Consider the following 17,747-nt stretch of genomic DNA (forward strand, 5'->3'; position numbering starts at 1 on the left):
CATCTGTCTGTGTTTGCTTGTCTGATACCCATGTGTATCCATTCAAATGGATGCCTGTGTGTCACCCATACTTTAGCACCTTCCACTGTCTTTCTCTGCCTGTCCTCTGTCTTATTGGTCACCCTTTATTTTCTCAGCCCTCGAGAAATCCCAGGGGCCCATTTCCCCAGACTATGTGGAGATTGCAATATACTGCGCGGGCGTCTTCCTCATCGCCTGTATGGTGGGCATCGTGGTGGTGTGCCGAATGAGGAACACTGCAAAGAAACCCGACTTTGGTGGGCAGCCTGCAGTCCACAAACTGAGCAAGCAGATCCCTCTGCGCCGCCAGGTAACAGAAAGTAGATAAAGAGTTCTAATGGCATCTAACACCCCTAGAGGAGAAAAAACACACACAGCAGAAAAGGCGACAAACTCAAGATAAGCAGATAACATGAATAAATACAAGAGGCTAATGCTGAAAAGACATAATGAATGTTGCATGACTGATTCATTATTATTACTTATTACTGGGATTTTATATACAAAAAGAAATTCCAAACATATACTGTTGTGGTAATTTAAACAGTCTACCTTTAGCCTCATTTAGAAAGCACACATTTCTTAGCAAGTTAGCACTGCTGCCTGAAACAGCAGCCAGATTTTTTTCTCTGTTTGAGCTATGCTTTTCCCTCAAGGGAAACCAAAAGGTATGCTCCAAAAGGTACAAAAAAGTGTTGGATTACATTCTACGGAGAGCCTGATTCCCATGTCAAGGTAAGGTTAGAGTTGAAAGAGGAGAGATGAGCCCCAGGGACAGTGGTGAGGCTGAATGATTAACACACATTCATGAAAATTACTGTTGTTGCTCACATCTTAATGATTACTGAAATGTAATGTCTGGCCTCAAGACAAAAAGCATTAACCACGGAAATCAAGGATATATTCACATTAATGTGTCATAACTACCAGCGTTACTGGTAATTTCGATACCACAGTTAACCACACATCTACACACATTTACTCCTCTAGTGATGCCTTGGAGCTTTATCTGACCTATGAACCCAGACTGCGGTGATCAGCCAATCTCCTCCCTCCTGTAGGTGTCGGCAGACTCGAGCTCTTCCATGAACTCCAGCACGCCACTGGTACGCATCACAACACGGCGGAGCTCTGCACACGATGAGCCAATCCCTGAATATGACCTTCCTGAGGATCCACGCTGGGAGTTTGCGCGAGACAGGTGAGGGCCGTCTGTTTGCTACGAATACGATCTGCCACAGGACAGCTGGCTTGTCCTGAGAAGTCCACCTTCCCCCCTGCCAGTGTCATCCACTTGATAATGTTATGTACTCATCACTAGTTATTGTGGCAAATTATTTATTTATTTTTTTCAGGAAAAAAAGATTTAGTGATTCTGTCTCTTTCGGTGACTTGTGAAGATCGAAATTTGCACAAAAATTATGGTCTAGTAGACCTAATTGCAAAATGCAATACGTAATTATGTTCAGCTCCTGCATACAGGATAAAAAAAAGCCTTTAAAATTCTCTGCTGCTATGCAGTGCAGCTTTCATCTGAAAGGTTTATTCATAATTATATACTCAGTATTCAAGGCCTGCATACAGTACCTGTTTGATTGTATGAACGACAACTTTCAGCACTACTTATGCTCTTGTCCTGAATGCCAATACGGCTATCTTTGGCTCACAGGGCTCAGTATAGTAGGAGATAACACCAAGATTACTACACAATGAGCATCTGTCTGATTGTTTCTCTGTTGCAAAATGATTAGATAAGTATTGTTCTAGATGAAGAATGCCATTAAGACTGATAGACAGTGGACACTGGTGTCTAACTGCTGAATAATGGTTGTGGTGGCTGAGATAAAGGCTACTGATTCATCTGTAGGTGCTACAGTAAAATGACCTGAACTTGGCACCACGCCTCATCATGAAAACTGCTGCAGTGTCACACTCTCACTCACACACGCTTCTGACGGCAAGGAATGAAGCTGTGCTAATTACTGGTTAACACTTGCAGCTTTCATCTGCATGTTTGGCCGAGGAGTGTTTGCTCAGTTTCATACCAAAGGTATTAACACTGCTGAGGTTTCGGTGAGTCACAGTTGCAGCAGGCAGTGATAAGCTTTAGGATGGATTTAATCGGATGGCAAAGGTTACAATAGTTTAATACCCAGCTGAGGCCTCTGCTTGTCAAAGAAAGGGGAAAATCCCGAACCATAAATATGAAGGCCTGTCTTTTGTTATTATGGTTGTAAAAGAGCCTGGATCATGAATGTTACCATCACTCATCAGTGAAAAAAACATTTCTGGCATAAAGCCATGCTGTCTTGCATGCATACAGATTGCCATCCTAGGGAAAAATTTTGATTTTAATTGATGAACCCACCAAGTGTTTTGTCTAGCATGAATAAATCTCTGTGTGGGTCTTTATTCCTTGCCTGTCGTTCCAGCGCCTGAGGGATCATGTTGGGATTGCAGAACGTTAAGGATTACTAACGTTTGTGGTTTGCATGGAGAAAAATAACACTGATTATGTGTGGCTGGATGAACAGAATGGTTGTCATTGAACATGGCAAATGTGTGTGTGGACAGATAGGGGATTGTGTTACTGCAGCAGGGCGCCGGCCTCAGGCCTTAGGCTTACCATCACACAGTGTGAGTGTTTACAAAGCCAGAATGCTGGGCCTTAGGGGTGGGGCCTACATCTGTCAATCAAAAGAAAAAGCACCAAGGTACACTGCTAGTTCAGGGGTCAAATAGGTGCTGTCACTCTGATTGATTGTTGTGAAAAAGCATGTGTGAGAGTCCTTCACTATATCAGTCAGTGTAATATAGTTTGGACATAAACTTTAACAAACTGGCTATTGTGACATGGCTTACAATAAAGTAGAACTTAATTTCCATCTAGTAGTCGGGTCCACCTGTTTGGCAACACAAAGCCAGCATTCCATCTGTCACAGGCTAATGTGTCGGGGCTAAGCTAAACCCTGTGTAATGACTTGTAAAGAGTGTATATTGGAACATGCCAAGGCAGGATAAACAGTTTAGAAAGGAGTGCCTCTCCCTGGCTTTATCAGGTGATTATCGTTGCCATGTCTGCCTTCCTACCTACTGCCTTGGCATGGGCTACAGTCACTGCGCCAATAAAGCACTCACATAGACACAATCTGATTGACACAGCGAGAGCGATCTAGGAAAAAAAAAAAAACTCAGGGTGAGGTTGAGAAAGTGGCTTGGTGCCTGGCCTCATTCCCTCTCTCACACTCCTTCTTTATTTCTGCACAGTGAATGAAATGATGCCATGGTCAGATCAGGTCTATGAATTTTAGTTTGAGTTCCAGCACCTTAATAGCTTCCTATCTGTTTTCTTGTATTCCTCCTGTGCGCTTGCTCTCTGGTGGCTGCAGGTTGACCCTGGGCAAGCCCCTTGGTGAAGGTTGCTTCGGCCAAGTTGTGATGGCAGAGGCCCTGGGCATCGATAAGGACAAACCCAAGGAGGCTGTAACTGTTGCCGTCAAGATGCTGAAAGGTAAGTGGGTCTCCTGCTGCTGCACAATCACAGTGAAGTTGCAATGGTAAACTTCTGACATGTGCTTAAAATCAGGCCACTGGGATATGATGTACACTGCTTCATTATGTCTTGTGGGCAACCTGAGTACATTTATAGGTGATTTATTCTCCAGTGAGGGTTCAGCAAAGGTACAAGGTGGAGCCTGGGGCTGTCATTATTATTCGTTATTGGTGGTTGCTGAGTGATGGCTTGGACGAGGTGGGTTGTGTAGGTAAGGGTTAGGGGCATTCACATACCTGACCCCAGAGCAGCAGCTGGTTGGAGCTCAATCAACACCCACATAAAGAGGCAAGTCACATTAGCTGTACTGCAGTAATGAAAGCAGCGGGAGGGGGGACTTTGTTGGTTTGGGGAAGGGTTAGACGAGGTACAGCAGCAGGCTAGTAGACCAACCTTGACCCTTTAGAATGACTCCAGGTAAGGTAATTGTGCAGAGGAATGCAGGTAATGCCATTCTGACTGTCTGGATAGCTGCACTGACTCAATCAGTTCCATGAAAAAGGAGCCTGTGCAGCAGATAATGAAACCAGATTGAACGTCTTTAGTTTCCCCACCCTCCTCCCTTGGTATTGAAAGGATGCCTCTGTGGTCTGTGTGAGGAGCTTCCCTCGGTGCCGTAATTTTAGTCCACATTGTCTGTCAGCTGCCCTTAATCAGAAACACCTACAAAACAAGATGTTGTCTCACAGAGCAGCTACAGAATCCCGTGTCAAGGGTTAAAGGGAAGACAGGACTGGGGTGTGTTTGTTTTTCTAACTCCCAAACTTCAATCATGTATCTTTTGTTGTTAGATGATGCCACAGAGAAAGACCTGTCTGACCTGGTGTCAGAGATGGAAATGATGAAGATGATCGGCAAACATAAGAACATCATTAATCTCTTGGGGGCCTGTACTCAAGATGGTGAGTAGGGCGGAACACAACATGATAAAGTACTGCCTTAAGAATCTGAATACACACATAATAAACACATTAATAATGAATGAATAAACATATATTTTTCTGCAAGTAGTAGACATTTAAGATTGTATCATTGGTAAGTACAGTATTCAGTGTTGTACTCTTGTTTTTAAGGTGCTGCTGAGGCAGCTTGATCTGCTTTGTAATGTTGTACTAAAGGTTGCTGCACACTTCAAACCAATTCATAAAATGTTTCATCAGACATCATCAGACAGGTAGTGTAGCAAGGTGTTCTGCCTTTTCAGAGGGGGCTAGAAACCATTTGTATGTCATATGGAGAGGCAGGATTTTAAGTGCGCGTGAAGAGTGGATAAAGCTGAGCACTGACATTTTTTTTTTGTGAAACTATTAAGATAAGTGGAGCTATGGTTGCAGAAAAATGCAAAGGAATAATTTGCAGTCCACTTGTAATTATGCATGCCTTTTCAGACCCTGTGCAAAATTATTAGGATTTCTTTCTTTTAGTTTTGCACATTTACAAAAAAAGCTGGGATGCAGCAGATTACAATCTGGCCATTTGGAAGGTTTCTTCCATACAGACTTTCTTGTGTTTCTGATAAGAATTTTTACTAGAAGCAAGCATTAAATTTTAAGTCTTAAATTTCAAAGAAGTTGTGCCTCTCCTTTATGTACTATTTTCCATTAAAAATTCACTCTGATAGTTGTTCAGTGTCACTTTTTCTCGAAGGGAAAAGCGTGGCTGCCATGTTCAGGAGGTAATGTAGGTCTTTTCTCCCATGCAGGCCCCCTCTATGTGATAGTGGAGTACGCCTCTAAAGGCAACCTTAGGGAGTATCTCCGAGCCCGCCGGCCGCCTGGCATGGAATACTCTTATGATATTGCCCGTGTCTCAGATGAACAGCTTACTTTCAAAGATCTGGTGTCCTGCACTTATCAGGTGGCTCGGGGGATGGAGTACCTCGCATCACAGAAGGTAAGTGGAAGGCATGCAGAAACTCACAAAACATTTGATGTGCTGTATCCAGGAAGGTTTTACGTAGCTTGCTTGTGCGTCACTGTGGGAACATTATCTCCTAAAAACACCATCTCTGACCCCCTGCCCAATCCCTGCATTGTCTCATCCCATTCCATGACAAAAGCCTCTCTGTGTAGAAGAATTGTGAGGTTGTCACAATGGGGGTACGGCCATGTTGGCCAAAAGCAGCCTCACGCTCACCCTAACTGTTGGAATGTGACAGAGCATACTGTCTCACACGCTCACTTGCTTGCACATGCACGCTGATGCACAGAAACAAATCCCACTATATATGAGGTAAAGTATGTGAGGAATCTTTACTTATCCAGACATGTTCAAGTTGGTGCAGTCACTGTGGCGTCATGTTATGCAGTCAAGTGCTACCGCGGTGCAGGAGATTTTTGGATGATTACATACACGCCAAACATTTGAGCACCATTCCAAATTAAGTATACACCTGTTTCAGAGCTGATTGATTTATACACTGAGGTAACTGTTTTATTCTTTTCATCCGCTCGCTTTTTCCACTCTGCAACCCCACCTCTCTTTTCCCTCTCCTCCGTTTTCTCACTCTCTCCATCCCAGTGTATACACAGAGACCTGGCAGCCAGGAATGTCCTGGTCACAGAGAGCAACGTCATGAAGATAGCTGACTTTGGCCTGGCCAGGGACGTCCACAACATCGACTACTATAAAAAGACGACTAATGTGAGTCCTCAATCTGCATGCTGCACACTGAAGGATGTGCATTTCGAGGGAGTGGAATGTTTTCCAGCGCTGCAGTGTGAGATTAGTCCACCCCTCTCCCTCGCTTTTCTCTAATTCCCTCCCTTCCCTCATCTTTCTGTTGCGCTCTTTCCCTCGGCTGGTGTCTTGGCAGAAGCCGCAGGTTCCCAGGCAGCCTGTGAATGTAGTGCTTCTGGAGACTCTGCCTTGTTTATCCCTCAGTCTCTTTTTCATTTAGTTCCATAGACACTTATACAATTAGCCAGAAAGAGAGACACAGTGAGAGTGGAGCAGCTTAAACATAATTGACATCTCCATAGTGGCCCAGTGGTGTCTTTCTTTCCCACCGCAGAGCCGCATTGCCTGCACGTCCTCATTTAGTATGCATGGATGGCTTTTCATCGCATGCACGATCATCCTGAGAACTAGCTGACAACAACAACAACAGCAACAACAATAATATGGGATGATGTTGATGGTAATGGCGATTAGGACAATAACAGCAGCGACACTGATGATCACTTATGTTAAATCAATATAGACAGAGTCATCACTGTAGTCATTGTAATGCTTTATTTGTTTTACTTCTATTTTTACTTCAAACTGATCAGATCAACTTACAGAGACCTTATTCCTGTTAAATAACCATCGTATTTTGATATGAAAATATATTCTAGGTGCACAGTACAACATCTTTATTTAATGAATGAGATCCTACAATGCAGTTTTTAATATATATTATGTGTTTCTAACAATTTTCTGTGCATATTTCTGATTTTGGCAGCAGTAAGCTTATTGCCTGTTAGTGTTTACAGCAGCTAAATAGCTCTTTTTATTGGACTTACTTGGGTGTTATTCCTCCATTTAGTAATTCAGCGTCTGATGAGACTACTGTTGTCATTCCTCTGCAACACAGATATTGACCAAGGTCGCCTTGTCAGCTGTGCTTAGCTTCTTAGCTATGTTTTAATGGCACATAGAGATAAACCCTCCTCTTTATCTGTGACCCTGTTTATCAGCTGTATTGCTTTCACAATGTAAATGTTCCTCTGGGAAATCCCAAGCAGTCCCTCTTGTGTCTTATTCCCCAGGCTGCATTCACATATTGGCTTTTCCACAAGTAATGAGATCTCTCAGCAGTGAACGAATTCAAACACTCTTCTCAGGCCTGAATTTAAGAAATTCGGGGCTGGATTGTGCTTGCCATTTGTTTGACCTCTCACCTATGTGTCCTCAGGGTCGTCTCCCAGTAAAATGGATGGCTCCAGAGGCGCTGTTTGACCGGGTCTACACACACCAGAGCGATGTGTAAGTACAAAAAATAAAAACTGTTTCTGTGTCCTACAACCACAAATACATGATAGAAAATCCATTTACACACACCAGTGGTGCGTATAAACGTTCCCACAAAACACACTACCACTGCTGTTCTTGAGATTTCATTTGGAGTCCAGCTGTCAGAGTCGGTGGTTTGTTTTTCAGGAGTATGGGTGGAGGCAGAGGGTGAGGTGTTTTGGTGCAGTGCTGGTGAGTGTTAGGTGGGGGGTGTCTGCCTATAGGGGTCCAGCACTGGCCGGTCTGTGGCAAAAGTGAGGATTTCACGCTAGACTTGTAGCCAATGCCGTGTTACTAATCTGACTGGCTTCAAAGGGCCCTGGAAGGAGTCCGGAGCCCACCAGCGCCTCCTCCCCCCACCAACTCACCCCTCCAGCTCAGCTCGGAAGTCTCCCCTCTGTTTGGGCCTCCTCACATTTCTGAATGTGACAATGCTGCGGCCCTCCAGTGCGAGCCTCATCCTCCTTTAACCAACCCCCTTACTCTCCTCATTCAGCAACACTTTGAACATGTGGCTCGTCGTTTTAGAGCCGTTCCATGATCAATATGATCCCCTTCCCTCCTTTCAGTCCACTGCTCTGATTTTCATTCATCTGGTATGTGAATTGCTGATCCGCCTCTGTCTCTTTCTTTTTTTAAGTTTCAGAGTACTCATTCTAAAAACAGAACAAAGGAAGAGCGTCTCTCTCTCGCTCTCTTTTTGGTGTTTGAGTCTTATGCGTTCTGACAGCGTTGTTTGAAGTTTCTGCTCCAGACACTGGCGGCAGAGAAAGTGTATGTGGCAATTAGACAAATGCCTTCCATGCTGACCCCTGGGAAAGGAGATTTTTTTTGTGCATGTGTGTGTTTGTGAGTCAAACACCAGTAGCACACTAAACATGGTGCTCATCCAGTTAAACACTTGTATAGAGAATCTCTTTACTGTCCGTGTGTGCGCATAAATAAATAAAATGTGTTCACAAATATGATGCCCTTCATGTTCCATAGCACTCACCAGTCAATATCCTGGGGGAGTACTGGGGGCTGAATTGGGAGGCGGGGGTGCAGGCATGAAGTGGCTACTGCAGTCCTTTCTGTCAGCTCACTGCTAATTACGTTTCATCACTCACTTTTAGTAATTGGCTTTTTCACATAATGTATGAAGGGAAAAGGAAGATGAGGAGAGGCGTTGGGGAGGTGGAGGCCAGTAGGCTCGTACTCAAACATCACCAGAAGCGTTGGGGGATCCATACATGACATCAGATTAAATGAATACATGAATTCCAATGAAACTCGCCTCTCGTCGTTTTGACAGATGGGCCCAGGGGATTCAGCTCTGGCTGGCTTAGCTAAGGGTTAAGAGTTGCGGCTCAAACGCAGGGAGCATGGCCAATCTTGGTGGATGCAGTGTTGCGGGTCCGATTCCCCTCCAACAAACAAACAAACAAAAAAAAACACAATATATTCTAATAACTCTATAGATTGTACACCATGTTTCAGAACCTTTAACCTTCATATTTTGATCCGATCCACTCATGCATGTAGTATCGACTGATGGTTCAAAATTCAGATTCATGTTGTGTTCAGTCAAAAGCTTAAACTTCAGCAACAGATAATGTATAACCGAACTGCTCGAGATATGAATGTAATGTAGATACAACCCTAGAATATTAACTTTGCTAATACGAAGTCATTTTTACTGACTGGTTTAAGTATGGTTTACACATGTAGCTGGCTGAAACAGTACACTGTAGTAAGGCCCAGGTCAGTTAAAGTGACCCAGAGCATGTTGGTTTGTGTGTTTATTTGGTGAGTCAAGGGTGGTTGCAGGTAGACGTGAACCTGCACAGATGAACAAGTTTACAAGCGCTGAGCGACCGTTACAAAGTAGAAAGGAGAGATGAACATGTCAACAAGTGGAGAGATACAACGCAGTGATAGAGGATAGACCAAACGATGGGGTTGGTTGTGTAAACAGATGGAGGAGCAGATAAACCCCCAACCTGCCTGACCATGCTTACTTGCCTGGACTGGACAACTAACATCGCCTGAATTCACACAAGTGCTCATCAGCATGTCTGGGTGTTATAGTACAGCTTTTGCGCAGATGTGAATCAGGCATGCTGTCAGTGCAACAGTCATTTATTTCAGAAACCATAAATCCACAGTCTCTAATGTAAACAGACGACATGACAGTGATGGAAATCAGCGCAATCATGGAATCGCTGATACTGTCCTGACCGGACACAAGCATGAGGAAGTAGTTAATAGTTAATAGTCACTAGCCTTCCCTGGACCTCTCCCTCCTCTTTTGTCTGCTGTGGGTGGTCTGCTATTTGTTTTGGTGTGGTGTGACTGGACAATGCCAGCCTGTGTGAGCAGCCAGCCGGACACAAAAGCCATCTTTGAGATCAGGGCCAGAGTGGCACTTGGAGCGGGTTCGCACCACAAGCCACCGGATGGCAGAAAGAGGGCATTGACACCACTGCAGTCACACTGTTGAAGTTGTTTCCAAAATTTGCCCAAGTGACTGAATGTAAATCATCTGTTTACTAAAGGAAAGTGACACTCTCCGGGCTCATTGTTAATAAAAAAGCCTGGGAGCTCTTGAACACTGTGTACAGATGAGTAGTGCTGTGTCACTGTCATTCTTGACCATATTCAAATATATATGTATTTTGTATTTTGTTTTATCAGCTGGTCATTTGGGGTGCTGATGTGGGAGATCTTCACCCTAGGGGGCTCCCCCTACCCCGGAATTCCTGTTGAAGAGCTCTTCAAATTGCTCAAAGAGGGACATCGCATGGACAAGCCTGGCAACTGCACCAACGAGCTGTAAGACTCTTAATTTTGCTTTTTTCTCTCTAAACTTACATCCCTACCCACACTTTCACCCAAATACACACTAACTCTAACAGCCAGATTCTTAATGCCATCCCAGTCTCCATCAGATCCGTGACTCTGGGGCTCTGTGTCCATTCTGTCGAGCCTCTGCACAGCTGTGACTGGTTGCTATCAGTGTGCTCATTCACAGTCAGTCCTCTGCAGTCAGCAGACAATGGCACAGCTCTGCTACGGTGCCATCATGAGAGCGCTAATGGAGAACAAAGTAGATACAGACACATTGGCACTTCAAGACAGGCACACATTCTACAGATTAAATAATCCAAAAAATTGCAAGGTACGCTTGTGATCAGAAACAGGCCATAGTCTCTTTCATTGACCAAAATCATTTTTAAAACCAGATGGTGTCAGAGAACACCTGCAGTTTTGATTTATCCTTTGGTATGGAGAAGCCTGATGCTTAAATGATGCATGAGTCCAGATGCATAAATCATTTCAGCTGGCAAATTTTGAAACATGAGGACAAGGGGGAATAAAGCTGACAACAATTCCCTGAATTACTGTGCTCTGTCTCCCTTAATCCACTCTTCTCTTTGAATAAACAGATTGTGATTTTCTTTCTGTCAGGTACATGATGATGAAAGACTGCTGGCATGCCATCTCATCCCAGAGACCCACCTTCAAGCAGCTAGTAGAAGATCTGGATCGGATCCTCACCCTCAGCACCAACGAGGTGAATGCAGCTCTTTCGTTCTTCCTCTCACACATTCCTATTTCATAAAGTTACTGGATTCAGGGTGGTCAGAATTCATGCTACGCTAACCTTATAATTTCCTGGCAGATATGAGTACGGCATTTCAGAACAATAAAATAAAATAATATGATACATTCCTACACACAGTAACATGTTTCTCAATCCAAACTAAATCACGCTCTTGCCAGTGCATGCAGAGTTCAGCAGAATGTTGCTGAAAGTTTTAGGAGTTTTAGCAGCCACGTTGCTCACACGAGGCCTGAATAGTGGCTGAAAAATGGCTGGGTGATTTGATCCAAGCCTAACATGGCCAATACAGCCCAGTGAAGTTGCCCAATCATCACATCCATGCCTTGCTCCCCATAATAGCCAGCATTTCTTTCCGCTCCCCTTCCTGTCCTTTGTGATATCCGTGTGCCGACCTGAAAAGAGGCCGTCGATAGAAAGCTGTCAGGACTCGTCTACTTGGAGCTGAAATCTGAAATTATGCCAGAAAAGCCCAACTTTGAGTTTGAACTTTTGAATGTAATAAAGCGCCTTTTCTTGCCTTTTTTTGCCTTCCCTCCCCCTTTCTCTCTGCCCCAAACCGCTGGCAGATGTGGAGGTCTTTAGTAATGTGAGCCTTCTCGTGTCGAGCTGGGAAAATGGAAGCCAGCACTCGTTTTCTAGAAAACGAACTCTTCCTCCTCACAATGAGCCCCAAGAACAGCCATGAAAGACAAGCAGGAGGGAAAAAAGCTTGTCTTAGCCGACATGAAAAGACCAAAAACAACTTCACAGCACTGGGCTGAGTTAAAAATTAATAACAGGATTTCTTTGGGTTTTCATCTTCCTTCATTTCAATTTGATTGGGGTGGTGTGTGGGGGGCGGGGTACACAGTGTTTTGCCAACTTCTTTATTTTTTCCAGCCATCTTTTCGTGTTTATAGTGGGTGTTTCAGTGTCAGATGTCAGATTTGTTTGGACTGAACTTAAGAGTGATGTGGAGGGATGTTATAAAGATTCGGGTGCCACAGCTCTGCCCCAGTTCTCTTTTCTACAAGCATCCTCTTTCCCCCTAACTTCCCAGCCACATTAAAACATATTGTAGCTGACCAAAACCACAGATAGGTTAACCCTGCCATCTCCAAGCTCTACTGGATCAGCCAGCGGTCCAACATTCAGTTTATTACCTATTATTCCTGAAAATATTTTCATACAGTATCCAGTTCAAGATTATTTTTCTGTTCTATTTCATAAATCCTTCCAGGGTGATTTGGTGAGGTTTAGATAAATATCATAATGAAGATGATACTCTCACTCCCTCCTCAGGAAAGTCCCTGTTCTTGTTGACAGGGTTTCAGCACTACATTTACATTCCGCTGTTTGCTCAAGATCTTTTGCCTCTCACTCCTTCGTGCGTCCTCATAACATATGCTTGTGTCAGAGTGTAAATTATCTCACCAAACCCTCTCTTTCCTTTGTGTCTACAGGAGTATCTGGACCTGTGCGCCCCAGCAGAGCAGTATTCCCCCAGCTTCCCCGACACTCGCAGCTCCTGCTCCTCCGGTGATGACTCTGTGTTTTCCCACGACCCCTTACCAGATGAGCCCTGCCTCCCCAAGTACCAGCACATCAATGGAAACGTCAAAACATGAGCCCCCAACCCATCCTTTTTGCTCCCAGCTTTACCTGCCCCAGTTTTATGCCTTAACATCCCAAAACACACGTAGCACAGACACCCTCTCTGAAATCCTCCTGCCCCCCCATCACCCCTCTGGCTCCCAGTGGACTAATGGACCCAGATGGGACTGGGCTGGTGGCAGCGCTGCTGTCACACACTCATACTGCCATGCACACACACTATATGGTCACATGAGGTCTTAAAGGAGAGGGCAGGGACCCTACAGAATCTGTTTTTTACTGACTGAATGAACTGGGGAGCTTCCTCTTCCTCCTCCTCTCCCTTAATATAAACACACAGACTTTTCATTTTGGTTCTCATGTTTGTACCCAGAGAGTTTTTTGTTTTTTTGTTTTTTTTTAAACAATTGACGACGTTACTTGTTTGGTGATCCCATTCCAGTGGCTGGCATTCCAAGACTATTATTTGCTCCTGGAGGAATGTATGGATCGATATGAACTTAAAAAACAAGGGACTACAAGAGGATTACAAATAGGAAAAGGACTGAGAGACAGAGCTTCAACTAACAAAACAGAGGAATAGAAGGAGGGCACATGTAGAAACTGCTCTCCTGTTTATTTTGTAATATTGATACATTTCTTTTTTCAGTTCTCTTGATAAACCTCCCCAATTATTCTGGAGAAAAAAAAACACAGTATAATGTATAGCGCTGGGTATATTTGTAAATATATTCAAATATGTATAAATATATATTATATATTTACAATGAATTATTTTTTGTATGGACTCCGAAATAACCCCAACTCTCCCGACCCTACTTTGAGTTTGAGGCAGGTATGCTAACAGGTTACGTGTCCTATATTTCTCTTCACACACACAAACTCAAACAAACAGACATGGATACACACATTAATGAACACAAACACCTGTCTTACTCTCACTCAGTAACACAGTTGAGTATTGGCTTTCAGGGACTGAGGTAGCATGTTAATTTATTGACTTATGTTTTTTTTTTTAGATGAATAAAAAAGTCTGGAAAAAGAACAAAAACAAAATGGCAGAAATGATGACATTAATGATGCTGATAATACATAAATAATCCATTAAATCTATGGTAATTTAAAATGATCTTTCAGCAGTAATAGAAAAAAAGCTATTTTTAGTGGATTTGAAAGATCCAGGTTTTGTAAGTTTTATATATGAATGTGAATATTAAGTTAAAATTTAAAAACTGTACATTTTATAGTCAGCTAATCCCTTTCTTATGTAGAGGTTGATGCCATTTCTATCCAGTCATTTTACTCTTTCTTAGCTTTGCTTTAGGAAATGAGATTTATTTCTGGATATTTATATATGATTGAAAGAAAAACAAATACCTACAATGATCTGCACCCTCATGTAGACTAAATGTAGACTCCAAATTGACTTGACAGAATTGAAAGCTGAAAAACAAAGTATTAAATCATTCAAGTGTTTTTTTTTGTCTTTTTCTACTGGACCAACATTAAGATGTTCTTTTGCAAGTGTCCATGCCACATTTGCGAAATAAATGATGGATAAATACAGTCTTGTCTTAATCTCTGATTTTGCTGGGTGTTGTGCATATTTGAATGGCAGATATACACTATATACATCACATCTTAACACATGGACATTAATATGGAGTGTGACACCCCCCCCCCAGAGTTCAGGGCTCTGTGCAGGTCAGTCAAGTTCTTCCACACTAAACTCATCCCACCATGTCTGTATGGACTTTGCTTTGCGCACTGGGACACAGTCATGCTGGAATAGCAAAGGACCTTCCCCAAACTGTTGCCACAAAGCTGGAAGCAAAGCATTGTCCAAAATGTCTTGGTATGGTGAAGCATTAAGATATCCCTTCACTGAAAGTAAGTAGCCCAACCCCTGAAGAACAGCCTCTGTCCAAATACTTTTGTCTATACCGGTTAACTGCCTGAATTTGTTTTATTTTATTTTTGTTGAAAAAATAATTACACATTCTTCTGTTTTATCTATTTATTTTCTTTGTATCTGAGACATGGTTAAGCTGTTATTAAAAAGTACTCTGTGCTTTTTAGGAGAAAGTATTTTGCTTTCAGAATATGAATTTTCCACCATATGCAATTAATTCAGAGAAACCAGCCAAAACCGCAAAGGCTCAATAAGTGGAAAGAGGACTTCTGCATTTCAGACTACTTTGTTCTGATAAGATTGGCGTAATTTTGGTTCTTTTGTTCTAATGATAAGCTCAGGCAAACAAAACTGCTAAGCTCAGCACAAACACAGTAAATGTGATCAAGTTAGATACTGAATTTATGCCAGTGGTCAAAGTAATTTTGCTAATGAATAGAGAACTCACCATTGTCAGGATAGCGTGGCTCTGTGTCTCGATCTGTCTGAAACTGATCAGACAAAGAGTCTTTGTTGGCCTCCTGGCAGACTAATAGGTGCTCAGATTAGCTGATTGATTTCCCTTTTTTTCTCTTATCAGAACAGATTTAATTCAACAGAGTGAATAGATGATTTATCTGATTTCATGTAAGTTAATCAAAGTTGATCTATTACCAAATGTGATTGATAGCGGCAGCCATGGCTGTGGTCGTTTTTAGTAATGGTGGTTGCTTATCAACCGCGTAGCATGAATGTTGTCACAGCACACCTCAGTGATAGAGCCGTCCAATAGGTCAATGTATCAGGGAGAGCGGAAGCAATACTTTTATTCATACAAGTCACATTAGTCCTCATTGTTAACATTTTTCCGTGGCAGGACTGAAAAGTGATAATAGTCGTGAGACTGTACTTGACCAGCAGTACTTTGCTTAAATATTAATGTCAGCATCTTAGTTTAGTGTGCTAGCATTTTAATTTTTATTAATTACCACTGAACACAAGTAAAGCAGTTGATGGAAATTAATCTTAATGGTATTTGGTATTAAATATATATAAAAAATCTGACCTGACAGATAGATGAAAAGTAAAGGTATTAACAAAGTTATTACATTCAGCCTGTGGGGAACAATGAATCATGGCAAACTATCCAATGACTGTCAGGACATTTTAGTCAAAATGTATACATTTCAGGAGATCAACTGTTATTATATACCAGAGTTCTTGAAATAGTTAAGTAAGAAGTTTGGCCTGCTGGTGACATTAGATAAAAGTCAAGGCATCATCAAAGTAAGCAGGGTTCATGCTCTGGGCACCCTGTGTGTCTGTGTAAGTTACAAGTTAACTCTTTAACATAAATCTGGATCCCCTCTATTATCAGGTTTGAACTTGTTCTGAATAAACATATACACACACACACACACACACACACAACAGTTCCAAATCTTTCTCTATTAGACGTGTCCCCTCACGTCTCCGGAAACTGAAAAGGGATTGGAGGGAAAAGTTAGTCTGAAAACATTCCTCTTTTTTCCATAGAATAAGGGGGAGAAAGAAACTACAGCCCTGGAGGACTGGAGGGGGATTGGAAAGAAAGAGTGGCAGGATAAACCACGGCACCATACACTCTCATTAAAAGGGGAGGAGTGGAGGGAAAGCCAGCCGGATATCCACACTGGCTATTGCTCACTTTTATCAGAATGGCTGACTATTGTGCTGTGGGCTGATGGCACACACAGACGGGCAGGAAGGGGTCAACTCCAGGGAGACCAAATAAAGGATTAGTTTGTTTTATCTTGACAAGATGCCCTCTGAGCTGCCATTGCATTTATGTGAGACAAATACTTAATCTGATGTCAATAATGTGATGCCAAAATTAAAAGTAGTTTCAAGAGACACATTATCAGTCCTGTTTACATATTGATAATGATTTAATAGGTAAATAAATAAATAGTTTACTGATGACCTCAGTCATCATTTGGTGATCATGTGAAGGTAAATAACTGATCTAAAACAGACAGAACTCAGTAAAGACTTTTTTTGTTGATTTTAGCCACTGCAAAACACTGCATACTATTACAACAATAATGATGTGATTCATGCATTTACATCAAAACATTTCAGTCAGTCCACATATGGTACATATGGCATATGGTATGCTAACCCCTCAACCTTCATATATGCAGCATGGTTTCCTTGTAAATTTATAACATATACTTACACATATCCTCACATAGTTGTGCATACTTTTTACTGGCCAAAGCAAAAACTAACACTGTTAGTGTGCAGCACAGGTTTGCTGTCATAGATTTACTGCAATGTAAATGCATTCTGGTGTTTTCTTTCCCAACACAAATGCCCCAAGGACTCATGGGGTTTCGACTGATAAACATGACCCACCACGCTCACTCAAATCCTTAAATGAGTTTTTCATTTGGAGAGCTTTTTACTCCGTGGTTTCATAATGCCCTCAAGATTAACCCTGTGACCCTCAAATATTAGCTTTGAAAGACTTTGGGGAGATGGGCAGTTGCTGGAGGACACAAGAAGAACACATCTAGTTCAGCAGTGTGTGTATTGAACCTGTAGGCTTCTGGCAATGTGACAGACCAATGAACTGCTAGGATAGTCTGACATTTTGGTAGTAAAAGTATTTTTATTCTGAACCTGCAGTCTCTTCCTGTCCCTCCTAGTCCTCCTGTGTCCTTCGTCCTAATTCTGTCCTCCCTCGCCTCGCCATCTGGTGGGGCCTGGTGTGTTTGCACAAGGCTCGGTCCTCTGGAATGTCAACATGAGGCTTTGTGTGAAGCCAGAGGAGCCCACATTCACTGGAGATAAGACCCCACCAACCCCGGGAGAGGAGGAGGAGGGTTCAGAGGGTAGGAGGCTGCAGGCTGTAGTTAGAGGGTGACTTAAAGTTTAACAAAGCTGCCAAGTGACCGCTATACCCACTGCTTAATCCTGAACATAACTCTCTCCCCTCGCCAGCCCAACTTTGTTTAATAACTGAGGCTGTTACAAGGGAACCAAAATCTCATTTCTGGGTTGAAGACAGAAATGAGATTGTCTGTCTGCTGGGGTACCCCCCA

The 17,747-nt window shown here is 42.7% G+C and overlaps 1 protein-coding gene across 6 annotated transcripts in view; it reads left to right on the forward strand.

The window, feature by feature from the left end:
* Positions 1–14,336, forward strand: part of fgfr2 (fibroblast growth factor receptor 2) — a 38,957-nt gene extending 24,621 nt beyond the window's left edge. For 4 of the 6 annotated variants that reach the window (XM_046401492.1, XM_046401490.1, XM_046401494.1 and 1 more), the window contains 10 exons: positions 138–337; positions 1,083–1,222; positions 3,411–3,532; positions 4,366–4,476; positions 5,277–5,467; positions 6,095–6,217; positions 7,473–7,543; positions 10,247–10,384; positions 11,021–11,126; positions 12,620–14,336. In XM_046401492.1, the coding sequence (XP_046257448.1) occupies positions 138–337; positions 1,083–1,222; positions 3,411–3,532; positions 4,366–4,476; positions 5,277–5,467; positions 6,095–6,217; positions 7,473–7,543; positions 10,247–10,384; positions 11,021–11,126; positions 12,620–12,784 (1,367 nt within the window). In that variant the 3' untranslated portion in view covers positions 12,785–14,336. The remainder of the gene's footprint in view (positions 1–137; positions 338–1,082; positions 1,223–3,410; positions 3,533–4,365; positions 4,477–5,276; positions 5,468–6,094; positions 6,218–7,472; positions 7,544–10,246; positions 10,385–11,020; positions 11,127–12,619) is intronic. The other 2 variants (XM_046401493.1, XM_046401491.1) reach the window with 1 other exon arrangement.
* The last annotated feature ends 3,411 nt before the right edge of the window (positions 14,337–17,747 follow it).

This window comes from Scatophagus argus, chromosome 10 (genome assembly GCF_020382885.2).
Source record: "Scatophagus argus isolate fScaArg1 chromosome 10, fScaArg1.pri, whole genome shotgun sequence".
Lineage (NCBI taxonomy): Eukaryota > Metazoa > Chordata > Actinopteri > Scatophagidae > Scatophagus > Scatophagus argus.